The sequence below is a fragment of the Cnephaeus nilssonii genome (genome assembly GCF_951640355.1).
Source record: "Cnephaeus nilssonii genome assembly, chromosome: 16".
Classification (NCBI taxonomy): Eukaryota; Metazoa; Chordata; class Mammalia; order Chiroptera; family Vespertilionidae; genus Cnephaeus; species Cnephaeus nilssonii.
In genome coordinates, this window is record NC_137087.1 from 30,803,667 (window position 1) to 30,828,070 (window position 24,404).

The 24,404-nt window shown below is 38.7% G+C and overlaps 1 protein-coding gene across 1 annotated transcript; it reads left to right on the plus strand.

The window, feature by feature from the left end:
- Positions 1-1,146: 1,146 nt before the first annotated feature.
- LOC307112541 (serine/threonine-protein kinase MARK2-like) lies at positions 1,147-4,170 on the plus strand (the record flags this gene model as incomplete). The annotated part of the gene is made up of 2 exons (XM_079793262.1): positions 1,147-2,145; positions 4,099-4,170. The coding sequence occupies 2 exons, from the start codon at positions 1,147-1,149 to the stop codon at positions 4,168-4,170; spliced, it is 1,071 nt and encodes a 356-aa protein (XP_079649388.1).
- Positions 4,171-24,404: the final 20,234 nt, after the last annotated feature.

Consider the following 24,404-nt stretch of genomic DNA (forward strand, 5'->3'; position numbering starts at 1 on the left):
CTCCCCCAAAGCGTCCTCAAGGCTGCCTGCTCCCTCTCTGCCTCCATAAAGGGTGGAATTTGCCCCAACATATTACCCCACCCTTTGCACCTCTGTAGACATTTTTTTCATCCAGAGAAGTCTTTTGTGTAATCTGGAAATGGATATTCAAAATGTAAACATACCTTGCAGCCTTACTGCAGGTCCAAGTTTATTTCGTCCTTAGCAAGTACCAGTGGAAGGACGAATCATCTTCTTTAATCTTTACAGCGAGGCTCCTACCAGCCGGCTTTTCCTCAGTCTCACTGAGCAACCACAGACCCGGAAACCCAGACTTGAGCGCTCCTTGGTCCTATCTTATCTGCCCCAAAAGCTGAGTGAGGACAGAACATGACTGTTTTTTAGAATCACTTTGATTAATAGTTGGTCGTATTTTGTTACCACAAACTCTTCTGTTAATCCAGTGAACAAACATTTATTAAACACTTATTTTGTTGCCACTCACTGCTAGACTCAGGGAACACTATAGTCCTGCCCCTTCCTTCATGGGAAAGACAGACAGTAAACAAGACTCAGCCTCACTGTGGTCGGTGCTGTGAAGATGACAAACGTGATGGCCTGAGGTAGGTAGGGATGGATGGATCAGGGATATCTGAACTTAGAATTAAGCAGATGATATCTGAACTGAGAACTGGAGTATGAGAATAAGTCAGACTTTTCTGTGTGTGTGTGCACGCGCACACACACACACACATCTTATAGATTTTTATTTCTAATAAAATATCAATATAATATCCCAAATAAAATAAAAAATGTGTGTCTTTTTGTTTTTCCCAGAGTATAAGGGTCATGAGACCAAAAAGGGAGAAAACCGCTATGGTCTATCCCCTGCTAGGATTGGTCCATTTCTTGCTCTGACCTCATAAGGTGCCATTGTGATGGAATTGCAAACCACTCCCCAGCTGGGATTGGTCCATTTCTTGCTCTGACCTCATAAGGCGCCATTGTGATGGAATTGCAAACCACTCCTATAAAAAGGCCCTGACTGGGCCGAGGATTTTGTCCGTTATAGCCCAGGAAGCTGATTGTGGTGACCTGTGGACTAGGACTCCCTAGTTGGTTTTTGCCTTTTTTTTCTCATTTGTGTTTTGTTCTTTTGGTGTTGCGATGTCTAATGACTTTGCAGCCCCCTCTGCCATCCAGGGCCGCTGTATTGGAGACTATGTTCTCCAGGACAGCATTGGCCAGGGAGCCTGTGCCAAGGTGTATTTGGCCTGGCACGAGCTCACTGGGACAGAGGTGGTTGTGAAAGCCATTAGTCTGAAGGGCTTCCCTAGATACCATCGAGAAGTCTATTCTCTTCAGAACCTAAATCACCCAAATATCACAAAGTTATTTGAGGTGATTACCACCCCAGACAAAGTTTATCTGGTTATGGAGCACGTGAGGGGAGGGGACCTGCGTGAGCACTTGGAGAACCACGGCCCCCTGAGCGAGCGCCAAGCCCGCGCCGCGTTCCGGCAGGTGGTGTCGGCGCTCCGGTACTGCCACCAGCGGGGCATCGCCCACCGGGACCTGAAGCCGGACAACATCCTGCTGGATGAGGACGGGACCTGGAAGCTGGCCGACTTCGGGTTCAGCCGGAAGGTGAGTGACGACTGCAAACTGAGCACCTTCTGCGGCACCTTCCACTACCTGGCCCCGGAGCTGCTGCAGCGGGAGCCGTACGACGGCCGGAGAGCGGACGTCTGGAGCCTGGGGGTGACCCTGTACAGGACCGTGACCGGGACGGTGCCCTTCCACGCGGACAGCCTCGCGAAGATGAGGGACCAGGTCCTGGCCGGGCAGTTCGAGGTGCCCCCCTTCATGACGAGGAAAGGGAAACACTTTCTTAGAATGTTGCTGACTGTCGACCCCAGCCAGAGACCCACCCTGGACGAGGTCATGCAGCACCCCTGGCTCAGCGTGGGCCGGGAGGAGCTGCGGCCCTACAGCGAGCCGCCCGGGGGGGACCTGGACCCCCAGGTCCTGGAAACGATGCAGAGCCTCGGCTTCGAGCCGGACCAGATAGAGCGGTCTGCGAGGGAGCGGAGATTTGACAGGGTCATGGGAACCTACCGGATCCTGAAGCAGATGGAAACCAGGATGCCAGGCCTCAGGGTGAAGGTAAGGCCCTACCGCTCCCCTGACAGCAGTGACCTTTCCTCAAGCTACGAGGCGGCTCCCCCATCTGATGGGGGGACTGGAGAGGCGTCTCAGCCATCTGATGGGGGGACTGGAGAGGCGTCTCAGCCATCTGATGGGGGGACTGAAGAGGGGTCTCAGCCATCTGATGGGGGGGCTGAAGAGGCGTCTCAGCCATCTGATGGGGGGACTGAAGAGGGGTCTCAGCCATCTGATGGGGGGACTGAAGAGGCGTCTCAGCCATCTGATGGGGGAGCTGAAGAGGGGTCTCAGCCATCTGATGGGGGGACTGAAGAGGTGTCTCAGCCATCTGATGGGGGGGCTGAAGAGGGGTCTCAGCCATCTGATGGGGGGGCTGAAGAACCTTCCATGCCCCCACACTACCTGTGGTTGAACGTGACCGGGCCCCCACCCAGCCTGGAATCCATGACCACGCCTCCCCCATTGGAGTCCATCGAGTTCAGGACAGGTACCCCCAGCCCAGACCTGCAGCTCGGCCCTGGGGGCTCCCCCACCACGCACAGCAGCAGCAGCAGCAGCAGCAGCATCAGCAGCAGCAGCAGCATCACCATCAGGGGTGGAGCCCCAGAGGGAGCCACCCATGAAAGCCGCCTCCGAGCTGGGCAGCCTGAGGGTGGCACCCCAGCCCCTCCCTCTGCCAACAGCCAGGGCCGGCCAGGGTTGGCTAGAAGGGCCTTCCGAGCCTTCTTAAGATTCACATGCTGCCGGTTACCCAAAATCAAGATTCGTTTTAAAAAGAAGAAAGTCCGTCCACTATAGTTTTTAAAGTTGTGGACCAAGGCAAGGGCCACAGTCAACTCGAAGGTGCGGAGCTCCAGGAAGGCCGGGCGCGTGGTGCTGGAGACGACCCAGAGGTCGGGAGCGGTGCCAGACACACCCGCTGCGTGTGCAGGTGAGAGGACTTGGTCCAGCCGAGGAGGGAGGCGTCCTCTGCTCGGGACTCACATTAGGAGGGTTTGTTTTTTTAATTTTATATCAAGTTTTATTAGTTACCAAAACAATGTGTACTATTATAAAACTGTAAATGCTGTAGATATCTATAAAGCAGAAAGTGAAAAGCTGGGGAAATTCCATTCACTAGAAGCAACCACTGTTAACAGTTTAGTGCCCACATGTTCAAACATTTCTTTCAATGCTCTGCAAACATCATTTTTTAAATTATTTTTATTATAACAGATTTATGTTATTCATATTATCTTGCTAGTTGCTTTGTTTTCTTTTTTTTTTAATTTAATAAATATTTATTGTATCCAGCAGCACCGTGGTCTTCAGAAGCAACTTGCCCAAAATGCCTGCTGAGCTGGGAAGACTGTGTGGCGCCCCCTGGAGGTCAAGAGGAGGGGCTGCCCTCGCTGTGGTCCACCTCCCAGCCCCCACCTGACTGAAACCTCAGAGACTGGACTTTTTCCTGGTCCCTTTCCTCCCCTGCTCCTTGGCTCCCATGTTGTGGGGCTTCTTATTAAAGCATTTGGTTTCCCCCCCTCAAAAAAAAAATAAAAAATCATTGCTTAATCCTATATTTAAGCCTATATTTTTTTAACAATAGTTTTAGCTCTTACATTTAGCTCTCATAAATTTTTGTGGAAACTGAACATTTTAAATAATACAATATGGCAACTCTGAAAATCAGATTTCATCACTCACAGTGTATTGTCACTGCTAGTTTTTTTGTTGCTATTTGTTTAGTGAATTTTATGAAGAAATTCTGTAAAGCCTGTATTCCTTGTGTGTGGTCACTGGATCCTCAGCTTGGTTAGCTAACTGGTCAACTAGTGACTGGATAAAGATTGCTCAAATGCCTGGAAGTAGTAAGTCCACTGGCTATTGTGGAGAGGCTTTGTGTGCATGTTGAGGCACACCTTCAACCCTCAGGCACTTAACAACTCTTTTTTTTTTTTGGCCTTTACTTACTAGTACTGCTGCTGCAGAGCTACAAGGTCAGCCAGAGGTGAAAGATTAGAACCGGCTCTGGTCTTTCCTGAGTAGCACACAGGCATGTGACCATCTAGATTCCCAGTCATTCAACCACTGAGCCACCCCAGCCAGGCTAAGTTTTTCAGCTTTAATTTTTTAAATTATTGTTTCCAATTGTTATTGCTGTCCCAGGAAGTTGCAGTGTTAAACAAGTGCTGCTGATAACTTTCTACAAATGTCCCAGGCCAAGGGCTATACACACTAAGCTAGTTTTGTCAGGTTTGTATGGCTAATATAGACCTGCATGGAGTTTTGAAAAAAGTAATTTTGACCATCTTTTTACATACAGAAGCTATTAAATTTTTAGAGTCAATACCATCAATCTTTTCCAATATAATAGACAAAAATTATTTTCTATCTCAGATTCATACATTTACCTTTCTCTAGCTGTCTTGTAATGTCATATTTATGAAACATGAATTTTGGGGGTAAAATAGGACAGGTTTAGGAAATATTAGAAGGAAATTAAGAGGACCATGGAGGAAAGCATGGCTGCAGAGCAGCAGAAGGTATATTTCCATAGAATAGGGGAGCTGGAAAGCTGCAACAAGTATATTCCATAGACTGAGGAGACTGGGAACAGCAAAAGGTCTATATTTACAAAATAAAGAGAAGGAAGCCCTTCATTCAGAAGGAGGAGAAGAAAGCCCAAAGGGAATAGGAAAACAATAGGGAAGGAGGGGTGGGGGAGAAAACCTCACAAGTGAGGTTCAACCTTTGAGCACAGGAGTTACTATAGTAACCAGTCTAAGGGAATAGTGACCAATCAGAGAGGATATCAAGGCACCAGGATGGGCAGCCTTTATAAGCCATAGGGAAAGGAACCCAGTGGGACCCTTTTCCCCCCTCCCTGCGTGGGAGTCCATTCTGTGGGACTGTTTCCCTCTCTCCATGTGGGAGTCTGTACTTGTTCTTCAATAAATGTCCACCTTTATTATACCACTTTCTGTCTGTGGATTCATTCTTCGATTCCGGCGGACAAAGAATCTGTGTTCCAGTCCAAAAATTCCGTATCATTTAGATTCATTATTTTGTAGTATTTTTTTCAAACTGTTAACTCTCTAAGAACCCTTTTATGAAAAAAAAAAATTTCCTTTCCCTACTGATTTGAATTTCCACCTTTTTAAAATACACTTTTTGGGCTCTTTATTTCCTTACAGAGATCTGTTTGTCAATCTGCACATAGGTATAAAGCCATTTGCTACTGTAAAATTAAAATATTATAATATTGCACAACACAAATGCTCCCCTCCTTTACTTTCTGTTTTTCAAAATTTCTTGTGGTTTTTATCCATTTGCTATTACAGATAAATTTTAGGTTCATTTTTGTTAAAACTTGCCTCCAAAGTAAAATATGAGAATTATAATCTGTACTCTTTTGTAACTTAAAAGTTAATTTAAGGAAATTGAAATTTTGTAATATTACATCAGCAAATACATGGGTATATTAATACCATTCCATTTATCCTCATTTATTTTATAGCACACAGTGAAATTTTATAGGTTTTTTCCCTTCAAATAGATTGAAATTACTTTGCATATTTACCTTTAGGTAGTTTATATTTTGTTATTATTGTGAATATTTTCTTTTTTGCTGTATAGATTCAAAGTATATTTCTATTATAAGTACAATTTTGTTTAATGTACATTTTGAACTTGATTATTTGTTCTTGATGGACATTTCTGTAATGTGCATATAATGATACTACTTATGTTCCTTATTCTTTATAGCAATTTCATTTGTCAGAATTTCCAGAACAATATTAAATATCAGTGGTGTTAGTAAATCTTCTCCCTTATTCCTAACTTTAATAAGAATGTCCTTCTCATTTTACCTTCACAAATAGCATTGTCTCTTGGTTTGAGTTAGGTTTTTCCATATCAAATTAAGGGAAACTCCTTCTTTTGGAATCTATGATTTCAAGAATTATTAATGAATATTTACTTTTAGCTTTTGAAAATCTGTAGAAATTCTCATATTTTTTCTTCTTTTACATATTATACTAGATTTCCTGGGGTAAAACATTTTTATGCGGCCTCGGTTGTTTTTGAGCTCCCCCCCACCGTATGTGGCGACCATATGAAAGCAGCAAGGGCAGCGCTGTACAAGTACGATAGAAGAAAATCCACTCACCAGGATTCATGGGAAGAAGTGACTTAACACGGTCCCGATGACAAGGTGAGGGTGCGATTCACCAGGAAGGTGTAAGTGAAGGGCGGAGCAAGCTGCAGGCGTCCATGACGCCCAGGGTATGGAAAAAAGAGATAGAGCTGTGCCCAGAAAAACACGGCCTTTCACCCCTCTGGCCAGCCCTTGTATCCTATTACCATACCTCCTTCTCTGCCTCTCAGATCTCTCTCCTGAGTACTGCAGTGAAGCAGCGTTGCTAACTCGCCAGGGACTTGCCCGCCACTTGCTCTCTCTCTATTGTTTGTTATCTTCCTCCTATCATCATCAGTTCCACTTTGGTTGACAGCTTAGAAAACAAACAGCATGGCAGCTCCCATGGGTTTATTGTCTTATCCTTCCTTTCAGCTTTAGAGTGAATTAGGAAAAGTTTAATCCACTTGCACTGTTTTATGTTTACATGTTTGATGACAAACAGCCTTATGTTTATAAGTGACAGTTTTCCTGCTAAGTACCTGCATGTCATAAGCATTTGAATTAAAATTACCATATTGAAATCAAATCTGATGTTTTTTAAATTTTTATTTGGTGTGCGTTGGAAGAGGGGTAGTCTTATATGGCGAGTATATCCCAAATGCTGTATTTTAACTGGAAAAGTTGGGGGTCGTCTTATATCCCCAGGCGTCTTACATGCCGGAAAATATAGTACTCTGTTTCATTTTTCACTCACCAGGCTCAGAATTTGTATTTAATTTCAGAGGTTTGTGCATGAGAGAGACAAAGGTCAAAACAAAAGGTCAGATGTCCTTCTCTTCCTAATTATTCAGATATCATCTTAGTTCATGATGCTCAGAATTTGAAATGCAGTTTTTTCCTCAAAATGATTGCCACAAACTCTAAATTTCTGTTTTGAACTTCAAAAGCTTTTAGCATTTTTCTTCATCATTTTTTTCTTGAGGGCACTAATGGTGGGTGGTTGTATTTTGTTTCTCGGCCCTGGGGGAAATCATACACAGTAAGAGTGAGCATAGTGGTGATTCTTAAGACTGTCTTTCATCACATAACTTGCAATGTTTTGCTTTTGCCTCGGTTTTTTAAAGTAAGATACTTTTAACTAGTGAACCTGACTTGGCCTATTATGGCACATAAAGCTGATGGAAGTACAGAGTTTGGTTTATATTTTTAAGACTATAAGTGATGGTAAACTCTGAGGATACTTAGAACCGTTGCAAAGAATATATTTTTTCTTTTTTGTGTAGCTGAAGCATGTTCAGGGATATGGGAGTTGTGTGGATTGTTTTCTATTCTGCTTCTCCTTGAAATAGCCAGCTCACATATCTGTCCCTTTAGAAAAACATAGTAATGATTTGGGCTTAAAATTTTAACTCTGAATAAGTGATGTCAAAGATAACTCAAAAGAATTCTTTATAATCTAGATGTTTATCAATAAGTTTATTCATATATCTAAAATTTAGTCATTACTGAAAGGCTATACCCAAAGGAGCACCAGAGATGGAAAGCATTGCCATAAGGGAGGAATCTTATACAAAGGAAAAAATCGTCATTGTCAAATCACAGAGCAGGTTATGAATTATTCATAGACCATCAAACATAGCAAATATCTGATGGTATTCCATTATTAGAAATATTTTAATATAGGGAAAAGTCCAATTCTGCTCTGTAATTGCATATTTGTTTCATTATGTTTCATTGTATTGGTTCACTGTCAGCACCAAGAGATGGTTATCCTTTCAAGAAACAATCTTTCACCAAGGATTGGGACTTGGAAACAATTGGAAGTAGAATATAAACAAATGCATCATCAGGGGAACCGAAATGGATTTTGGTTTTATGCAAATAAGTCATTTCTTATCATAGATGATCTGCTAGATTTTAGAAGGTCCTCCTGTAACATCATCCAACCATTACTGAACACAGCACTTTGTACATGGTCATTATCACTAGGAGACATGATTAATTTCACAGTTGTTATATGATAATGAGTAAAATGAGGTGTACGTGAATACTAATCTGAGTTAATTTTATTATTACTTGAAACAAAAAAAAAGATAAATATCACATGATCTCACTCATTTGTGGAATATAATGAACTGCCGCAAGCTTTTGCGGCGGGGGTTTAGGATATGAAGAAGGGGCCGATGCACCAATGAAAACACTAGACAAGAAATATGAATTTAGAAGGCATGGGGGCTAGGTGGAGAACTCTCTCTTGGAGAGGCATACTAAAACCTGGCCTTGTCCGCTTTTTATTCAATTTTAGATACACATCTTGGCCTCAGTAAAGCATGGCAAACAGGTCAGGTAGCAGACAGACCATCTCTAAGGTCAGTAAAGACCAGTAAGGTTCAGTAAACATTTACTTTGAGGCTATCAGGTCAGGAAATTGCTTCGAGCCACCACTATCTCAACAGAACAATGGTGCATGGTATTAGCCCTTCCAATACCCAAGGTCCATCGACCTTCCGCAATCCTTGGTGCACTTTTCATGATAGTATCAGCAGTGGATGGCTTCCCGCAACGAACAACATAAATTGATGAACAAAAACAGATCCAGTGACAGAGAAGCGCATCGATCAGACTGTCAAACCTCAGGGGGAAGGTAGGGGAGGGCGGAGGTAAGGGGGAGAGGTCAAAGAAATTGTATGCATGCATATAAGCATAACCAATGGACACAGACACCAGGGGGGTGAGGGCATGCGTGGGGGGTTAGGGGAGCAATGGAGGGATAAGGACACATATGCAATACCTGAATCGATAAAGAAAAAAAAAGAAATAAAATTGAATATAATCTTGTTATGACTCAGAACAATGCACTTTAAAAATTAATTTAAATGTTTTTCAAAGGATAATTTTCTATTCCTAAAATAATGAAAAGTAAAATCATTTCCATTTGCTTTCTTAATACTTTAAATGAAAACAAGTGATGCAATCAAGAACAGAGTCCAAACATTTGTGTGTATGTGTACTTACATATCCAATTTGTCTTACTATAGGTGCATATATTTAGTTTCATTTTTCTAAATTACTGCTAATGTTTTCTACACTTTTTAAAAAATTTCTCCTTTGTAAATGAAAATATGATGTGGAAGTTTTATATACATTTTGGAAAATAAATAAAATACTTAAATTCAAATTAAATTAGAATTATATACAATTAGATATTCAACTCATCAATCATACTAATCATATTTCAAAAGTTCAGGAGGTATGTATGACTATATGCTACTGACATGGACAGTGCAGATATAGAACACTCCATCATTGCAAAAAGGTCTATTGGACAGTGCTACCTTAAATAACTTGAAGCCATTTTGATGGCTACATAATATTCCATCATGCTATTTCACAATAATTAAGTATTTTTATCTTGTTGTAAATTTTCAGTTCTTACAGGTGGACATTTCTTGTTTGTATTTGTTAATGTTGTAGTTGTGGTTGTTATTTTAGTATTAACATAATGCTGTAATACATTTTAAATTATACATAATTTACTTTACACTTTCTTTTGGATATGTTCATATAGTCACAATTTTTTCCTTCTGTGGTCATAACTAAAGCAGAATTGTATGGCAGAATTATTGGCTAAAGAACTCTAGAAAACTACAACTCTTCTTAAGTATGGGGAAATATTATTTTACATTATTTTGATTTTCAAAATGGATTGGGTGGAAGATTTTTAAATAGTTATACATTGCAGTTTTTTAAAAAGTATTTATTTATTGGGCTTGAGATTATTGTGAATTTACAGTTTGTTAATTCCTGAGTGAACTCATAAGATCTGAACAGCTTTAGTCTTGTAGATTTCATGCACTATGCACCTTAAGAGACAGCAAATTTTCCCAAGTATTTATTCAAAACCAACTTTGTATTGGTGTCCCTGTTCAGCAAGAACCAATTCCAGCATGTAATAATTACAAGAGTTTCACCAAAAGGTTGGTGAAGCTTGGCGGCTCAACAAGGGTGAGCCACATATATAATTTACCTGTTGGAAACAGCTAAATGGCACTTCCCCCAAACCTGAATAGGATGATTGTCTGCTGCCAGACAGCTCAGGGCATTTTATTGCCTCCTGTTGGCCAAACACCTGAACAGCTGTAGGCTATTCCCCAAAGTGACAATGCTTCTGTATTTTACCCTTTAAAACCTTACCCTTTGAAGTGTATATCTCCATCCTTGCCTTAGGACAAATTGTATTAATAAAAGCACGGGTCCTTGGTCAAGGTAAGAGTCTTTAGCTCCCTTCAGCTGAAGATCCTCTGACCCCAATGCCTTTCAAAATTATCTTTCGTCTCCAGACTCTTTAATCATCTATGTGCAACCCCTTTCTCCAGAATGCTGAACCCTATGTAAGGCTGGGAGAAGAACCCCAGCAACTTTGTTTTGAATAAATATTTTTGAAAAATCTTTGAGAAGTAAAAGTATTTAATGCTCAATAAATGTGGCTTTACAGTGCTTCCATACATTAACAAAGTAACATCTTCCTTTTCTTTATACATTTTAACCTTTTGCACTCAGATGTCGAGTGTGACTCAACATGGTTAGCATCGGTAGCAGCTCTTTTTTTTAATTACTTTATTGATTAAGGTATCACATATTTGTCATCAACCCCCTCCCCCCGTTCCCTTCCCAAACCCCCCCACACGCAAGCCCCCCTCCCCCTGTTGTCCGTGATCACTAGTTAGGCTCATATGCAAGCACACAAGTCCTTTGGTTGATCTATCTCCTTTGTCCCCACCCTCCCCTACCTTCCCTCTGAGGTCTGACAGTCTGATCAATGCTGTTCTTGTTCTTCAGTCTATGTTGTTCATCTTTTCCCCTAGATGAGTGAGCTCATGTGATACTAGGAATACACTTATAGGAACCGAAAATGAGACAAGCAATAATAGTTATGCTGAGAGGCAAATGAATCAGTCTATAGTGAGTTTCTTTCTGGGCCAACAGTTCTTTTGAGTCCCAGTTTCTATGTCCAACAGTTGTTAATGTGTTCATAACAGCAATGATATTTCAGTTCTGGATGGTGGACAAATGGTGGTATTGCAGGTCCGACCCTCTCTGGTTTGGTCCTGGGCAATCTGCAGTGACGCATATCTGCTGACTGCTAGTATGGCAAGGCATCGTCAGCGTCTTCCATCTGGACTGTTTCTCTTCTGACTTCATGGCTGGAGCACTCCTGTCAATTCCTCTCTGTTGCAGGAATCCACATGTCTCGGAGTTGTTTTCCTCTTGTCCCAGGTAAAATTACCTTACATCTGATGATTGCTAGCATGGCTGGAAAGGCGTTCTCGTGCATTCTTGGGTTTCTGGTTACCTCACAATTTCTTCGCTGAGGTTTCACATTCTGATTGATGTTTCTCTGTTTCTGGATCTATTTTTCCCCCCATCAGTTTATGCTGTTCATTATATTCCACAAATGAGTGAGATCATGTGATATTTATCTTTCTCTGCCTGGCTTATTTCACTAAGCATATTGTTCTCCATCTCCATCCATATTGTTGCAAATGGTAAGAGCTCCTTCTTTTTTACCGCAGCGTAGTATTCCATTGTGTAGATGTACCACAGTTTTTTAATCCACTCATCTGCTGATGGGCACTTAGGCTGTTTCCAAATCTTAGCTATGGTGAATTGTGCTGCTATGAACATAGGGGTGCATATATCCTTTCTGATTGATGTTTCCAGTTTCTTAGGATATATTCCTAGAAGAGGGATCACTGGGTCAAATGGGAGTTCTATTTTTAGTTTTTTAAGGAAACTCCATACTATTCTCCACAGTGGCTGCACCAGTCTGCATTCCCACCAGCAGTGCACGAGGGTTCCTTTTTCTCCACATCCTCACCAGCACTTGTCATTTGTTGACTTGTTGATAATGGCCATTCTGACAGGTGTGAGATGGTACCGCATTGTTGTTTTGATTTGCATCTCTCTGATGATTAGTGATTTAGAGCAGGTTTTCATATGTCTCTTGGCCTCCCTTCTGTCTTCTTTCAAAAAGTGTCTATTTAGATCAGTTGCCCATTTTTTGATTGGGTTGTTTATCTTCTTTTTGTTAAGCTGCATGAGTTCCCTGTAAATGTTGGAGATTAAACCCTTATCGTTGACATCATTGGCAAATATGTTCTCCCATGCAGTGGGCTTTCTCATTGTTTTATTGATGGTTTCCGTTGCTGTGCAAAAGCTTTTTATTTTGATGTAATCCCATTTGTTTATTTTCTCTTTAGCTTCCATTGCCCTAGGAGCAGTATCAGTGAAGAAGTTCTTTTGGCATATGTCAGAGATTTTTCTGCCTGTAGATTCCTCTAGTATTTTTATGGTTTCCTGTCTTATGTTTAAGTCCTTGGTCCATTTTGAGTTTCTTTTTGTGTATGGTGTAAGTTGGTGGTCTAGTTTCATTTTTTTGCATGTATCTGTCCAATTTTCCCAACACCATTTATTGAAGAGACTGTCTTGACTCCATTGTATGTTCATGCCTCCTTTATCAAATATTAATTGAGCATAGCGATTTGGATCGATTTCTGGGTTCTCTATTCTATTCCATTGATCTATATGTCTGTTCTTGTGCCAATACCAGGCAGTTTTGAGAACAGTGGCTTTGTAATATAGCTTGAAATCTGGTATTGAGATCCCTCCTATTTTATTCTTTTTTCTCGGGATTGCTGTAGCTATTCAGGGTCTTTTTTTATTCCAGATGAATTTTTGAAAAGTTTGTTCTAGGTCTGTGAAGTATGCCATTGGTATTTTAATGGGAAGTGCATTGAAATTATAGATTGCTTTGGGTAGTATGGACATTTTGATGATGTTGATTCTACCAATCCATGAACATGGTATGTTCCTCCATCTGTTTATGTCTTCCTCTATCTGTTTTTTCAGTGTTGTATAGTTTTCCGCGTATAGTTCTTTTACCTCCTTAGTTAAGTTTATTCCTAGGTATCTTAATTTTTTTGGTGTGATGGTAAATGGGATTGCTTTTTTAGTCTCTCTTTCTGTAAGATCATTATTAGTGTATAGAAATGCCATAGATTTATTAGCATTTATTTTGTATCCTGCTACATTGCCAAATTCATTTATTAAGTCTAATAATTTTTTGATGGAGTCTTTAGGGTTTTCTATGTACAGTATCATGTCATCTGCAAATAAGGACAGTTTTACTTCTTCTTTTCCAATTTGGATGCCTTTTATTTCTTCTTCTTGTCTGATTGCAATGGCTAGTATTTCCAACACTATGTTGAACAGGAGTGGTGAGAGTGGGCATCCCTGTCTTGTTCCTATTCTTAGGGGAAATGGTTTTAGTTTTTGCCCATTGAGTATGATGTTGGCTGTGGGTTTGTCATATATGGCTTTTATTATGTTGAGGTATGATCCTTCTATTCCCATCTTGCTGAGAGTTTTTATCAAGAAAGGGTGTTGGATTTTGTCAAATGCTTTTTCTGCATCAATTGATATGACTATATGGTTTTTATCTCTCAATTTGTTTATGTGATGTATGACGTTTATTGATTTGCGAATATTGTACCATCCTTGCATCCCAGGGATAAATCCTACTTGGTCATGGTGTATGAGCTTTCTGATGTACTGCTGGACTCGATTTGCTAGAATTTTGTTGAGGATTTTGGCATCTATGTTCATGAGGGATATTGGCCTGTAATTCTCTTTCATTGTGTTATCTTTATCTGGTTTTGGTATTAGGGTGATGCTGGTTTCATAGAAGGAGCTTGGGAGTGTTCCTTCTTCTTGAATTTTCTGGAATAGTCTGAGGAGGATAGGTTTTAGCTATTCCTTGAATGTTTTGTAAAACTCCCCTGTGAACCCCTCTGGCCCTGGACTTTTGTTTGCTGGAAGTTTTTTAATGACTGCTTCAATTTCTTCCATAGTTATCAACCTATTGAGATTTTTAGTCTCTTCCTGAGTAAGTTTTGGAAGGTTGTGTTTTTCTAGGAATGTGTCCATTTCCTCCAGGTTGTCTAGTTTGTTGGAATAGAGTTGTTCATAGTATTTTTTGACAATCCTTTGTATTTCTGTGGGGTCTGTTGTTATTTCACCTCTTTCATTTCTGATTTTGTTTATTTGGGTCCTCTCTCTTTGCTTCTTGGGGAGCCTGGCTAGAGGTTCATCAATCTTGTTTATCCTTTCAAAGAACCAGCTCTTGGTTTTGTTGATCTTGTGTATTGTTTTTTTGGTCTCTATGTCATTCATTTCTGCTCTGATCTTTATTATTTCCTTTCTTCTGCTCACTGTGGGCTTTTCTTGTTGCTCCCTTCCTAATTCTTTGAGTTGTTGAGTTAGATGATCTATTACCATTTTTGCTTGTTTTTTTATATAGGCCTGTAGAGCTATACACTTCCCTCTCAGGACTGCTTTCATTGTGTCCCATAGGATTTGCAATGTTGTGTTTTCATTGTCATTCATTTCCAGGATGTTTTTAATTTCTTCTTTGATCTCATTGATAACCCAATCATTGTTTAGTAGCATGCTATTCAGTTTCCAAGTGTTTGAATTTTTTGGAATGTTTTTATTGTAGTTTATTTCTAATATTATGCCATTGTGGTCTGAGAAAATGCTTGATATGATTTCAATCTTATCAATCTTATGAATTTGGGGAGACTTTGCTTGTTACCCAAAATGTGGTCTATTTTTGAGAATGTCCCATGTGCACTTGAGAAGAACGTGTATTCCATGGCTTTGGGGTGAAATACTCTGAAGATGTCAATTAGGTCCATCTGATCTAGTGTGTCATTTAGAATTTCTGTTTCTTTGCTGATTTTTTGTCCAGAGGATTTATCCATTGATGTAAGTGGTGTATTAAAGTCCCCTACTATGATTGTATTGATGCCGATCTCTCCCTTGATATCTTCCAGGAGATTTTTTATGTATTTGGGCACTCCTGCATTGGGTACATAAATGTTTACCAGAGTTATATCTTCTTGCTGGATTGCTCCCTTTAGTATTATGTAGTGGCCTTCCTTATCTCTTATTATGGCCTTTACTTTGAGGTCTATTTTATCTGATATAAGTATCGCAACCCCAGCTTTTTTCTCATTTCCATTTGCCTGAAAAATGTTTTTCCATCCGTTCACTCTCAGTCTGTGTGAATCTTTTGCTCTAATCTGGGTCTCTTGGTAGACAGCAAATGTATGGGTCATGTTTTCTTATCCATTCAGCTACCCTATGTCTTTTGATTGGTGCATTTAATCCATTTACGTTTAATGTTATTATTGATAAGTACCTGTTTGTTGACATATTTTTCCTTAGTGTTTATGTTTCTTCTTGCCTTTCTCTATCTTCTTTTTACAGCAGCCCCTTTAGCATTTCTTTCATTGCTGGCTAGGTAGTGATGAACTCTCTTAGCCCTTTTTTGTCTGTGAAGCTTCTGATTCCACCTTCAATTTTGAACGATAGCCTTGCTGGATATAGTATTCTTGGATTCAGTCCCTTGTTTTGCATCACTTTGTATATTTCAGTCCATTCCTTTCTGGCCTGGTGTGTTTCTGTTGAGAAATCAGTTGATATTCTGATAGGAGATCCCTTGTAGGTAACTTTCTGTCTCTCTCTTGCAGCCTTTAAGATTCTTGCTTTGTCGTTGGTGTTCGTCAATTAATTATGATGTGTCTTGATGTCAGTCTTTTGGGGTTTAACTTGTTTGGGACTCTGTATGCTTCTTGGACTTGGGTAGTTTTTTTCTTGCCAATATCAGGGAAATTTTCTGTCATTATTTCTTCCAACAGGTTTTCTAGTCCTTGCTTCTCTTCCTCTCCTTCTTTTATCCCTATTATTCGAATATTGTTTCGTTTTTTGTCGTCCCAAAGCTCCCTTAGGCTCTCCTCTTGCTTTTTAAGTCTTCTTTCCAGTTGCTGCTGAGTTTGTGTGTTTTTTCCTATCTTGTCTTCTAATTCGCTGATGCGGTCCTCAGCCTCTTCTACTCTACTCTTTAAGCCTTCCATTGTGTTCTTTATTGTAGCTGTGTTGTTCATCTCCTCTTGAGTTCTTTTCATGTTGGTGACGTTTTCATTCAGCTCCTTATAGTTCTCATTGAGTTGTGTGTATTTGTCATCCATCCGTTTAAACATCCTTATAACGAATACTCTGAATTCTTTCTCTGTTAAGCTGCTAGCCTCAAGTTCATTTAACTCCCTTTCTGGTGATTCTTCCTGTTCCTTCCTTTGAGAATTTCCTTTCTGTCTCCCCATGTTTTCCTGTAATGTTTTAATTGTAGTTCTAATTGCTTTGCTATCCAGGATCTTTTGGTGATGGTGCTACTGGTATAATCTCTCAGTTTTCCTGGGCTTGGTAATCTAGTGTAGTTCCCTACTTGAACTATTTGGGTTCTCTTGATGTAGGCCTGCGAGTTTGAGAGGCACAACTGCAGTGTCTAGAGGTCAGCAGTCGTGGAGGGTAGTATTCCAATTTTTCTGTCTTGCACCCTAAATTGAAATTACGCTTGCCCAGTGTGGACTCACAGTGGCTCCAAGGAATCGTCTGTCGGGGTGATGTGGCTCGGGGGGCCTGCACTCTGAAAAGGCGTGACTGTGTTGCCCAGAGTTCTGTAGTTGTGGGGTGGGCAGACTCAGCTTTTAATGCTGTACCTGTGGTGGATAGGTGCTTACTCCCAGTGGCAGCTCACAGGAGCACCCGCGGTAAGTTTGCCAGCGAGGCACACTGAAGCACTCTGAAGAGCTCTGGTAGTGTAACTGCGTAATAGATGCTAAAGGTTTTTCTTTTGGGCAGTACGTATGGCCTCAGGGAGAATTCAAATCCTATAGTGTTAATCAGAGTGGTATATGGGTGTGGCTATAATGGTTGCCTGGAGACTGGAGGGAGGGGTTATCTCTTAGGAGAAAATGGCGACCGGGGATCCGATGTGACTCAGCCCCAGACACGCTTCCACCTCTGCCCACTCTCCCCAGGTTCCACCACTCCTCCCCTTTTCCTGCACCTCAGCCACGGGTAAGTGTTTGTATCCGAAAGGTCCTACGAACTAGGTTCAGTGGAGAAAGACGCAGGCCCCGGCGTGAAGTGGGACCACGTATTTGCAATCTCCTCTCTTGCCGGCACTGCGTGGTCGGGCAGTTAGCTCTTCAGGGCTGCCTCTGAGCTCAGATCCCAAATCAGACTCCAAGGTCTAAAATCTACTACCTCCCGCAGTCCTATGGACCCTTTTTCTCACGGTCAGACGCTTTGCCTGTCCTCAGGGACGCGGCTTGGCGCCGTGTAGTTTTCCCCTGACCTTCTGGGTTTAGAGATCCGGCAGATTCTATTGCCCAGAACCTTGTTTTACCTTTTTCCCGGAGATCTCTGCCCTTCCCAGCTGCAAACTGTCTCACCAGCCACTTCTCCTTCGCCAATTTGGGCTGGATTCCTCTCGTTTCAGCTGCTTTCTCTATTTCCTCCTGCGGGTGCGGGGCCGTGCAGACTGCTCACTCCCTTCCCGCCGCCATCTTCAATCGCAGCTCTTTTTATACTCTTTAAATGTATCAATAATTTGAAATATAAAAAAATCCAAATAAATAAGTTTGTATGAAAAGAAACTCCAGTTTTTTATTCTACTGCCATGCTTTGTAAAATCTGGGGTATTTAAAAAATTAAATCCCGAGTAGAATAAAGGAATTGAGAAAAAAGCAAGCGAGTGCAAAGGGTTAATACGCTTGAAATATCTGGGTGCAGAGTAGTATGGTACTTTAAGCACTTTTATAAGCAAACCAGAGATAAGTAAATCTAATGCAGTATAATTATGTGAGAAAGTAAACATAGATAAAGTTAGCCTCGTTGTTGCAAAGTTTCTACAAAGTTTTTTTTCTATGTAATTGAATTTGATTTTTCAAGAGGATTCCTGAAGTTCCCAGTGTTTCTTAACTTATACTTTTAAAAATTACTTTTATTTTCCTTCTTATTTTAAAATAGCACATCTTGACTCGAAGAGAAAAGTTGTCTAGATGATAAATTTTAGGGTCAGAAGTATTTAATTTCAATGATGTCCAACTTTTTTTTTTTTTCTCTCATGAAAAATGCTTTGTTGTTGTATCTAAAAAGTCATTACAAATCCCAAGGTCAACTAAAGTTTTTAGTGTTATCTTCTAGGAATTTTATAGTTTCACATTTTACCTTTAGACATATAATAAAGTTTGAAATAATTTTTGTGAAGAGTATAAGGACTGTGCCTAGATTCATTCTGTGTGTGTGTGTGTGTGTGTGTGTGTGTGTGTGTGTGTGTCCAATTGTTCCAGCATCATTTGTTGAAAAGACCATATTTCCTCCACTGCATTGCCATTGCTGGTTTGTCAAAGACCAGCTGACTATATATAGTTGTGTGGGTTTATCTTTAGGCTCTTTATTCTGTTCCATTGCTCTGTCTTTTATTCCATTAATAGTACATTATTTTGATTTTTGTCACCTTATACTAAATCTCGAAGTTGGGTAGTGTTAGTCCTTTGACATTGTTCTCCTCCTTCAATATTGTGTTGGCTATTCTGGGTTTTTATGTTTTTCCATACAAATTTTGGAATTAGTTTATCAATATTCATAAAATAACTTGCTGGCATTTGAATAAAATTTAATTTAATCTGTAGATCAAGGTGGGAATAATTGATACCTTGACAAAAATTATAATATTGACTCTTCCTTTTAATGCAGATAGAATATATTTCCAATTTTTAAAACATTCAATTTATTTCATTAAAGTTTATTATTTTGCTCATATACATCTACATTTTTGTTTAATTTTATTCAAGTATTTATTTTGGGGTTCTAATGTAAGTAGTATTGTGCTTCTAATTTCCAATTCTAATTGTTAATCAATAGTATATAAGAAGGTAACTGACTATTGTATACTAACTTAGTATCCCTTCAATCTTGCTATTAATTCTTATTAATTCCAGGAGCTTTTTGGTTGATTCTTTGGGATTTTCTACATAGTCAATCATGTCATCTGTGATTAAAAATACCTTTAATTTTCTTTGCTGGTTTTATTGTATTTATAACCTAAGACTTTTAGTACAATGTTGAATATATGTAGGAATAGTATCAAACGACTGTTAAGATATTATAATCAGATTGTATATTTCCTTATTATAAGAAACACTTTTTAAAATATTTTAACATTCTTAAAAAATCTAGGTCTATCTTATCACTGATGAGATTTTTAAAATTTGCATCATATTAATTTTTTTCCTCTTAAAATAGTATATAAAATGGTATATGTTAAATGCTATTACAAATATATTTTTATTATTTTAATATATACTTTATTGATTTTAGAGAGGAATGGAGAGGGAGAGAGAGAGATACAAACATCAATGATGAGAGAGAACCATTGATTTGCTGTCTCCTGCACATCCCGCACTGGGGATCGAGCCCACAACCCAGGCATGTGCCCTGACTCAGAATTGAACCATGACCTCCTGGTTCATAGGTCAACCTTCAGTTACTTAGCCATGCCAGCCAGGTGAAATATTATCTTTTTCAAGATTAAATCTACCTTATAGATAGTTGAAGAGTGTCCAAAATCCATATTTTCTTTGTTTAAATAGCAGGCCCAACTGTGGGTCTTAAACAAGTGTTTCAATGAATGTATCAATTTTCTTCTGGCTTTCTCTGCTTTACTCTGACTGTGTCTCCAGATACTACCACCCCTGCATTTTTCTCCTTTAGCTGTCCAAATTGCAGTCATATTTTAACTCTAAAATCCTAATAGATAAAAGAATATTTTCCTTTCCCTGTCATTAGTCATCTTTATTCTATAAAGCATCTGATAACTTTACAGTTACCACAACAGAGAATACACACATGCTGTGTCCCTAGTAGATACTCAAACCTGGTTGATATGTTTTATTATTGAGAAGAATAAAATGCTAAAATCACTTCTCTCCCAATCTATAAATAAATAACTTCTTCTCTAATCTAAGGCAGGCCTACCTGAGCTAAATAGTAAAAATGGAGAAAAAAAATTGTCTTTTACCATTTGATATAAACTCTTTTGCTTGTTATCATTATAATTGATTATCATATAAGGAATTGTACATAGATTATGAGACTAAAGATTAAAAGGCATAGATTGAGAAGGTTTATATCACAAATGTATTTGTTGAGGGATGTGGTATATATACACTGAGTGGCCAGATTATTATGATCTCTGAACACATAATAATCTGGCCACTCAGTGTATATCCTATATAATAAAAGGCTAATATGCAAATTGTCCCCTCTACCAGGAGTTCGACCAACAGGCAGGCCGGCCAACCGCCCATGTCCCCTCCCCTTGGCCAGGCTGGCCAAACCCCACCCATGCATGAATTCATGCACTTAGTGGCCAGATTATTATGCGTTCAGAGATCATAATAATCTGGCCACTCAGTGTATATTGCTTTATTCAAAGCCTAGATAAATGTTTTAGATGAAGTAGAGAAGATTTGGAATCAGAAAAAGTTATGGGTTTTTGTCGTTGTGTTGTATGTTGTTTCATTTAGGCAACTTAATCTTTTTAAGCTTCAGAATTCCCAAAAGTTGAGATTTAAAATTGAGTTGCTTATCTTGTTCATATGTTATCCAAGACCTTTACTTTTCTTTCTTATTCCCTTTCATTTCCTAACTCCTAAAAATCTAATACTTTCTAGGATTATTGCTAGAGAAAGAGAGGTTAACCTTAGATCAGTTAGTATTGTATTTGCCATAAAATAGATTTTGTAGGGCAAATTGAAAATTAGTGACTTAATGAGCATCCTGTACTATCTGTTAATTTGGATAATTTTTTTAACCCACCATGTTCACAACAAATGCTCTAGATATTTTAGTTCAATATAGTTCAGATATATTTCATATATATACATAGGTGTATTCTTAAATACAATTTTTTTAAAAGCAGAGACTATGACACTTTTTTCCTTGAACCCAAAAAGCCAAAGAGACACAAAAAAGCTTGATGCACAGAAAATGCTTAATAAATGGTTGCTTAAGTGGGTGAATATAGGTTCGAGGTATAAGTGGATGAATAGTTTGGAATCATTGTTTCCCATTATTGTGGATAAGAATTTGTCTAGAATCCTACCACATGAAAATTATTAGCTACGAGAGTCCTGGTGCACAAAATCCGTGCACTCGGAGTGGGGGCGGGGGGGGGGGGGGGCGTCCCTCAGCCAGACTGCACCCTCTCCCAGTCCAGGAGCCCTCAGGGTATGTCCAACTGATGTCTTAGGCCCACTCCCTATAAGCCTAAGCCATTAATTGGACATCCTTAGCGCTGCCACAGAGGCGGGAGAGGCTCCCACCACTGTTGCTGTGCTAGCCAGCCATGAGCCCGGCTTCTGACTCAGTGGCTTCACACTGACCACCAGGGGACAGCTCCTGCATTGAGCATCTGACCCCTGGTGGTCAGTGCATGTTATAGCGACCAGTCATTCTGCTGTTTGGTCGATTTGCATACTAGCCTTTTATTATATAGGAAAGATAGTAGAAAGTGAACTTATCCCCTAAGATGCCCCCATAAAAATGTCAGTTATTTTAAAAAGTTTTTGTGGAAATGCTAAAAACTTTTGATATTCTATTCATATTTAAAGAACATTTTTATAATATTTATAACTATATATATATATGTACATATATATACATATATATATTAGTCTTTGTTTATAAATCACTTATATGAGCTTTTAAAATTGAATATTTTCATCAATCATGGAATTTGATAGCATAGATATTAGGTTCCAACTTTCAGATGATACCAGTGAGTCTTGAAGGCATTAAATAACTTGTACATGTTCACACACCTAGAGAATGATAGCTTTGTTACTTGTTCCCGTGATCAGATTTTAACTTTGAGGCAGTTTTCTTTTTCAAACTAGTAACTTAGTAGTAGTTTAACTCCTTTAGTAGTTACATGTCTATAATCATTTAAAATACGTCATTTAAGTCACTTGGAGACTGAGAAATTTGAGTTCAAAAATATGTTTCTAATTAATTTTTAATGAAATAAAATATTCTGTGTAATCAAAGGTTCTAAAATCATGGACTATTTTTAATGTTGAGCTTTAATTTTTGAATCTCATTATTTGTTTTACCTTTGTTCCTCTGAGCATTTAGTTGATAATACCTATTGATTGAATATACAAGTTGAATTAGCAAAACATTTAAATACATGGAAAGGCACAGCTTGGGGGAATCCTAAGACAAATATGGGAAAAAATGTGATATGATTAGTGCATGGAAAATAGCTTGATGTTCCCAGATTATTTATTCTGTTATTACCTTTAGAAGAAGTCATGAATGAATTAATGTACCAAGAGTATCCTAGACATGTGGAGTGAAAAATGTATCAGTACTAATCAATATTTTGTAAAAGTAGAAAAAATTCATAATCAATCATCATTTAATGTAGGTTAATCTCTAATAACTGGAAATAATTAAATACTCCTTTTCACATTAGGATATCTGACTAAATTACAGGATAATGTAAGTGATGAATAGTAAATGTATTAATATAAAGAAGCCAAGAAGAAAACCATTTATTTGTTGAAGTCCATTAATGGGAATACAGAGATTGGCTGTTGAAGTGCACGATCTTAACAGTTAGACAGTTTATTCTTTTTGATCCAAAGATCCAGTTCCTTATACCATTTCACTCAAATATGTATGTTTAATGAGATAAATTTTAATTTTAAAAATATGAAATAAAGTGAATAAATGTGTAAAAATAATAGCAATGTTACTTGGATAATTTAAATTAATATCATAATTAGTATGTATTCAGAATATTTTTCAAAATTGATTAGGCATAACATAAAAAGTATATGTGAACAAGAATAAGATGAGCAGAATGAACAGAAGAATATATTTGCCTCTTCCTTTGATTACAAAAACACACCTCTTGACTGAGATCTAGTTGAGCATTTTATGAGCAATTTTTCAAACTGCTATTTATCTTTTAGGTATTAACTATTAATGTTTTGGTTAGAAAATCTTTACTCATAAGTTTTATTAAAATATTTGGCAGGATTCACACTCAAAACACAGTTATCTATCTTAAGGGTCACCAAAGGTGGACATCTTTAACAGTGAGAAAGAATGAATGACACAGGGAGTTTATGAGAAAGTATACAACTGCTATAAGAAGACTGACACTAAAAGAACGGAAGTAATTTAAGTTCATATAGGGAAGGAATTTACTCAAGGGGGAAACTTTCAGAAAAAAACCTAAGATCAGAATTTGAGTTCTTCACGATGTACTTGGTAAAGTTACTTAGCTCTCAGTTGTAATATGAAGATAATGACATTTAGCTCATTTGACTTTTGTGAGTATTAATTGAAACAGTCTATATAAAACATTAGCAAAGTGGCCTTCAAGAAGTAGTGGTTATTGTTCTGGCAAGGAATAGATGCACAGCAAAGATGCATGATGTTGACTAATTTAATAAATTGCTTATAGATTCTTATAATAGATTTCTACTCTAAAACTAATTTTATTTTTACTTAAGTTGTCTTTCTCTTTGCTACTGAATATTTGTTTGAAGAAAATATCTAGTATTTCTTGTGCGACGGGGAAAAAAATGCATGACTTCAGAGTGGTGGTACTCTGAAGTGTACTCAGAGTGGTACAATTTTGTCAGCAACACTGAGGACTGCATAAAAACTTTTTGAAAAATTTTATTCAAATTAAGAGACAAAGAAACCCTCAGATAATTACCATTGTTGACAAAATATCAGAAAAGAATACATATGTGACTTCTTTGTAACCTGAGTGATGAGTAGAATATATGAGCTAAAACCTCCATCTCAATTTAAATTTTAGAATTTGGCCATGACTCTAGTTTTTGTATTTCCACTACTTTCTTCAGTGATATTCAAGTGTGTCCCTTGGTGAAGAAGCAAAAATGATACATCACATAAAATCAAGGCAAATGGTAGGGACCCAAGGTCACTTACAGACTTATTTTTTCTATGGAAAGTAAATAGTTATTTCTTCTAATCTGATAGAGTAGAATATGTAGACTGTGTTCTTGAAATCCAAATATGTCAGAAAAATAATCACCAGTGTTGGTTGAATTCTTGCTCATCAGTATTCCGTGTCTCCACCTTAAGATGAAAGCAGAGAAGAAACTACCTTTAATGTAAATGTAATAGA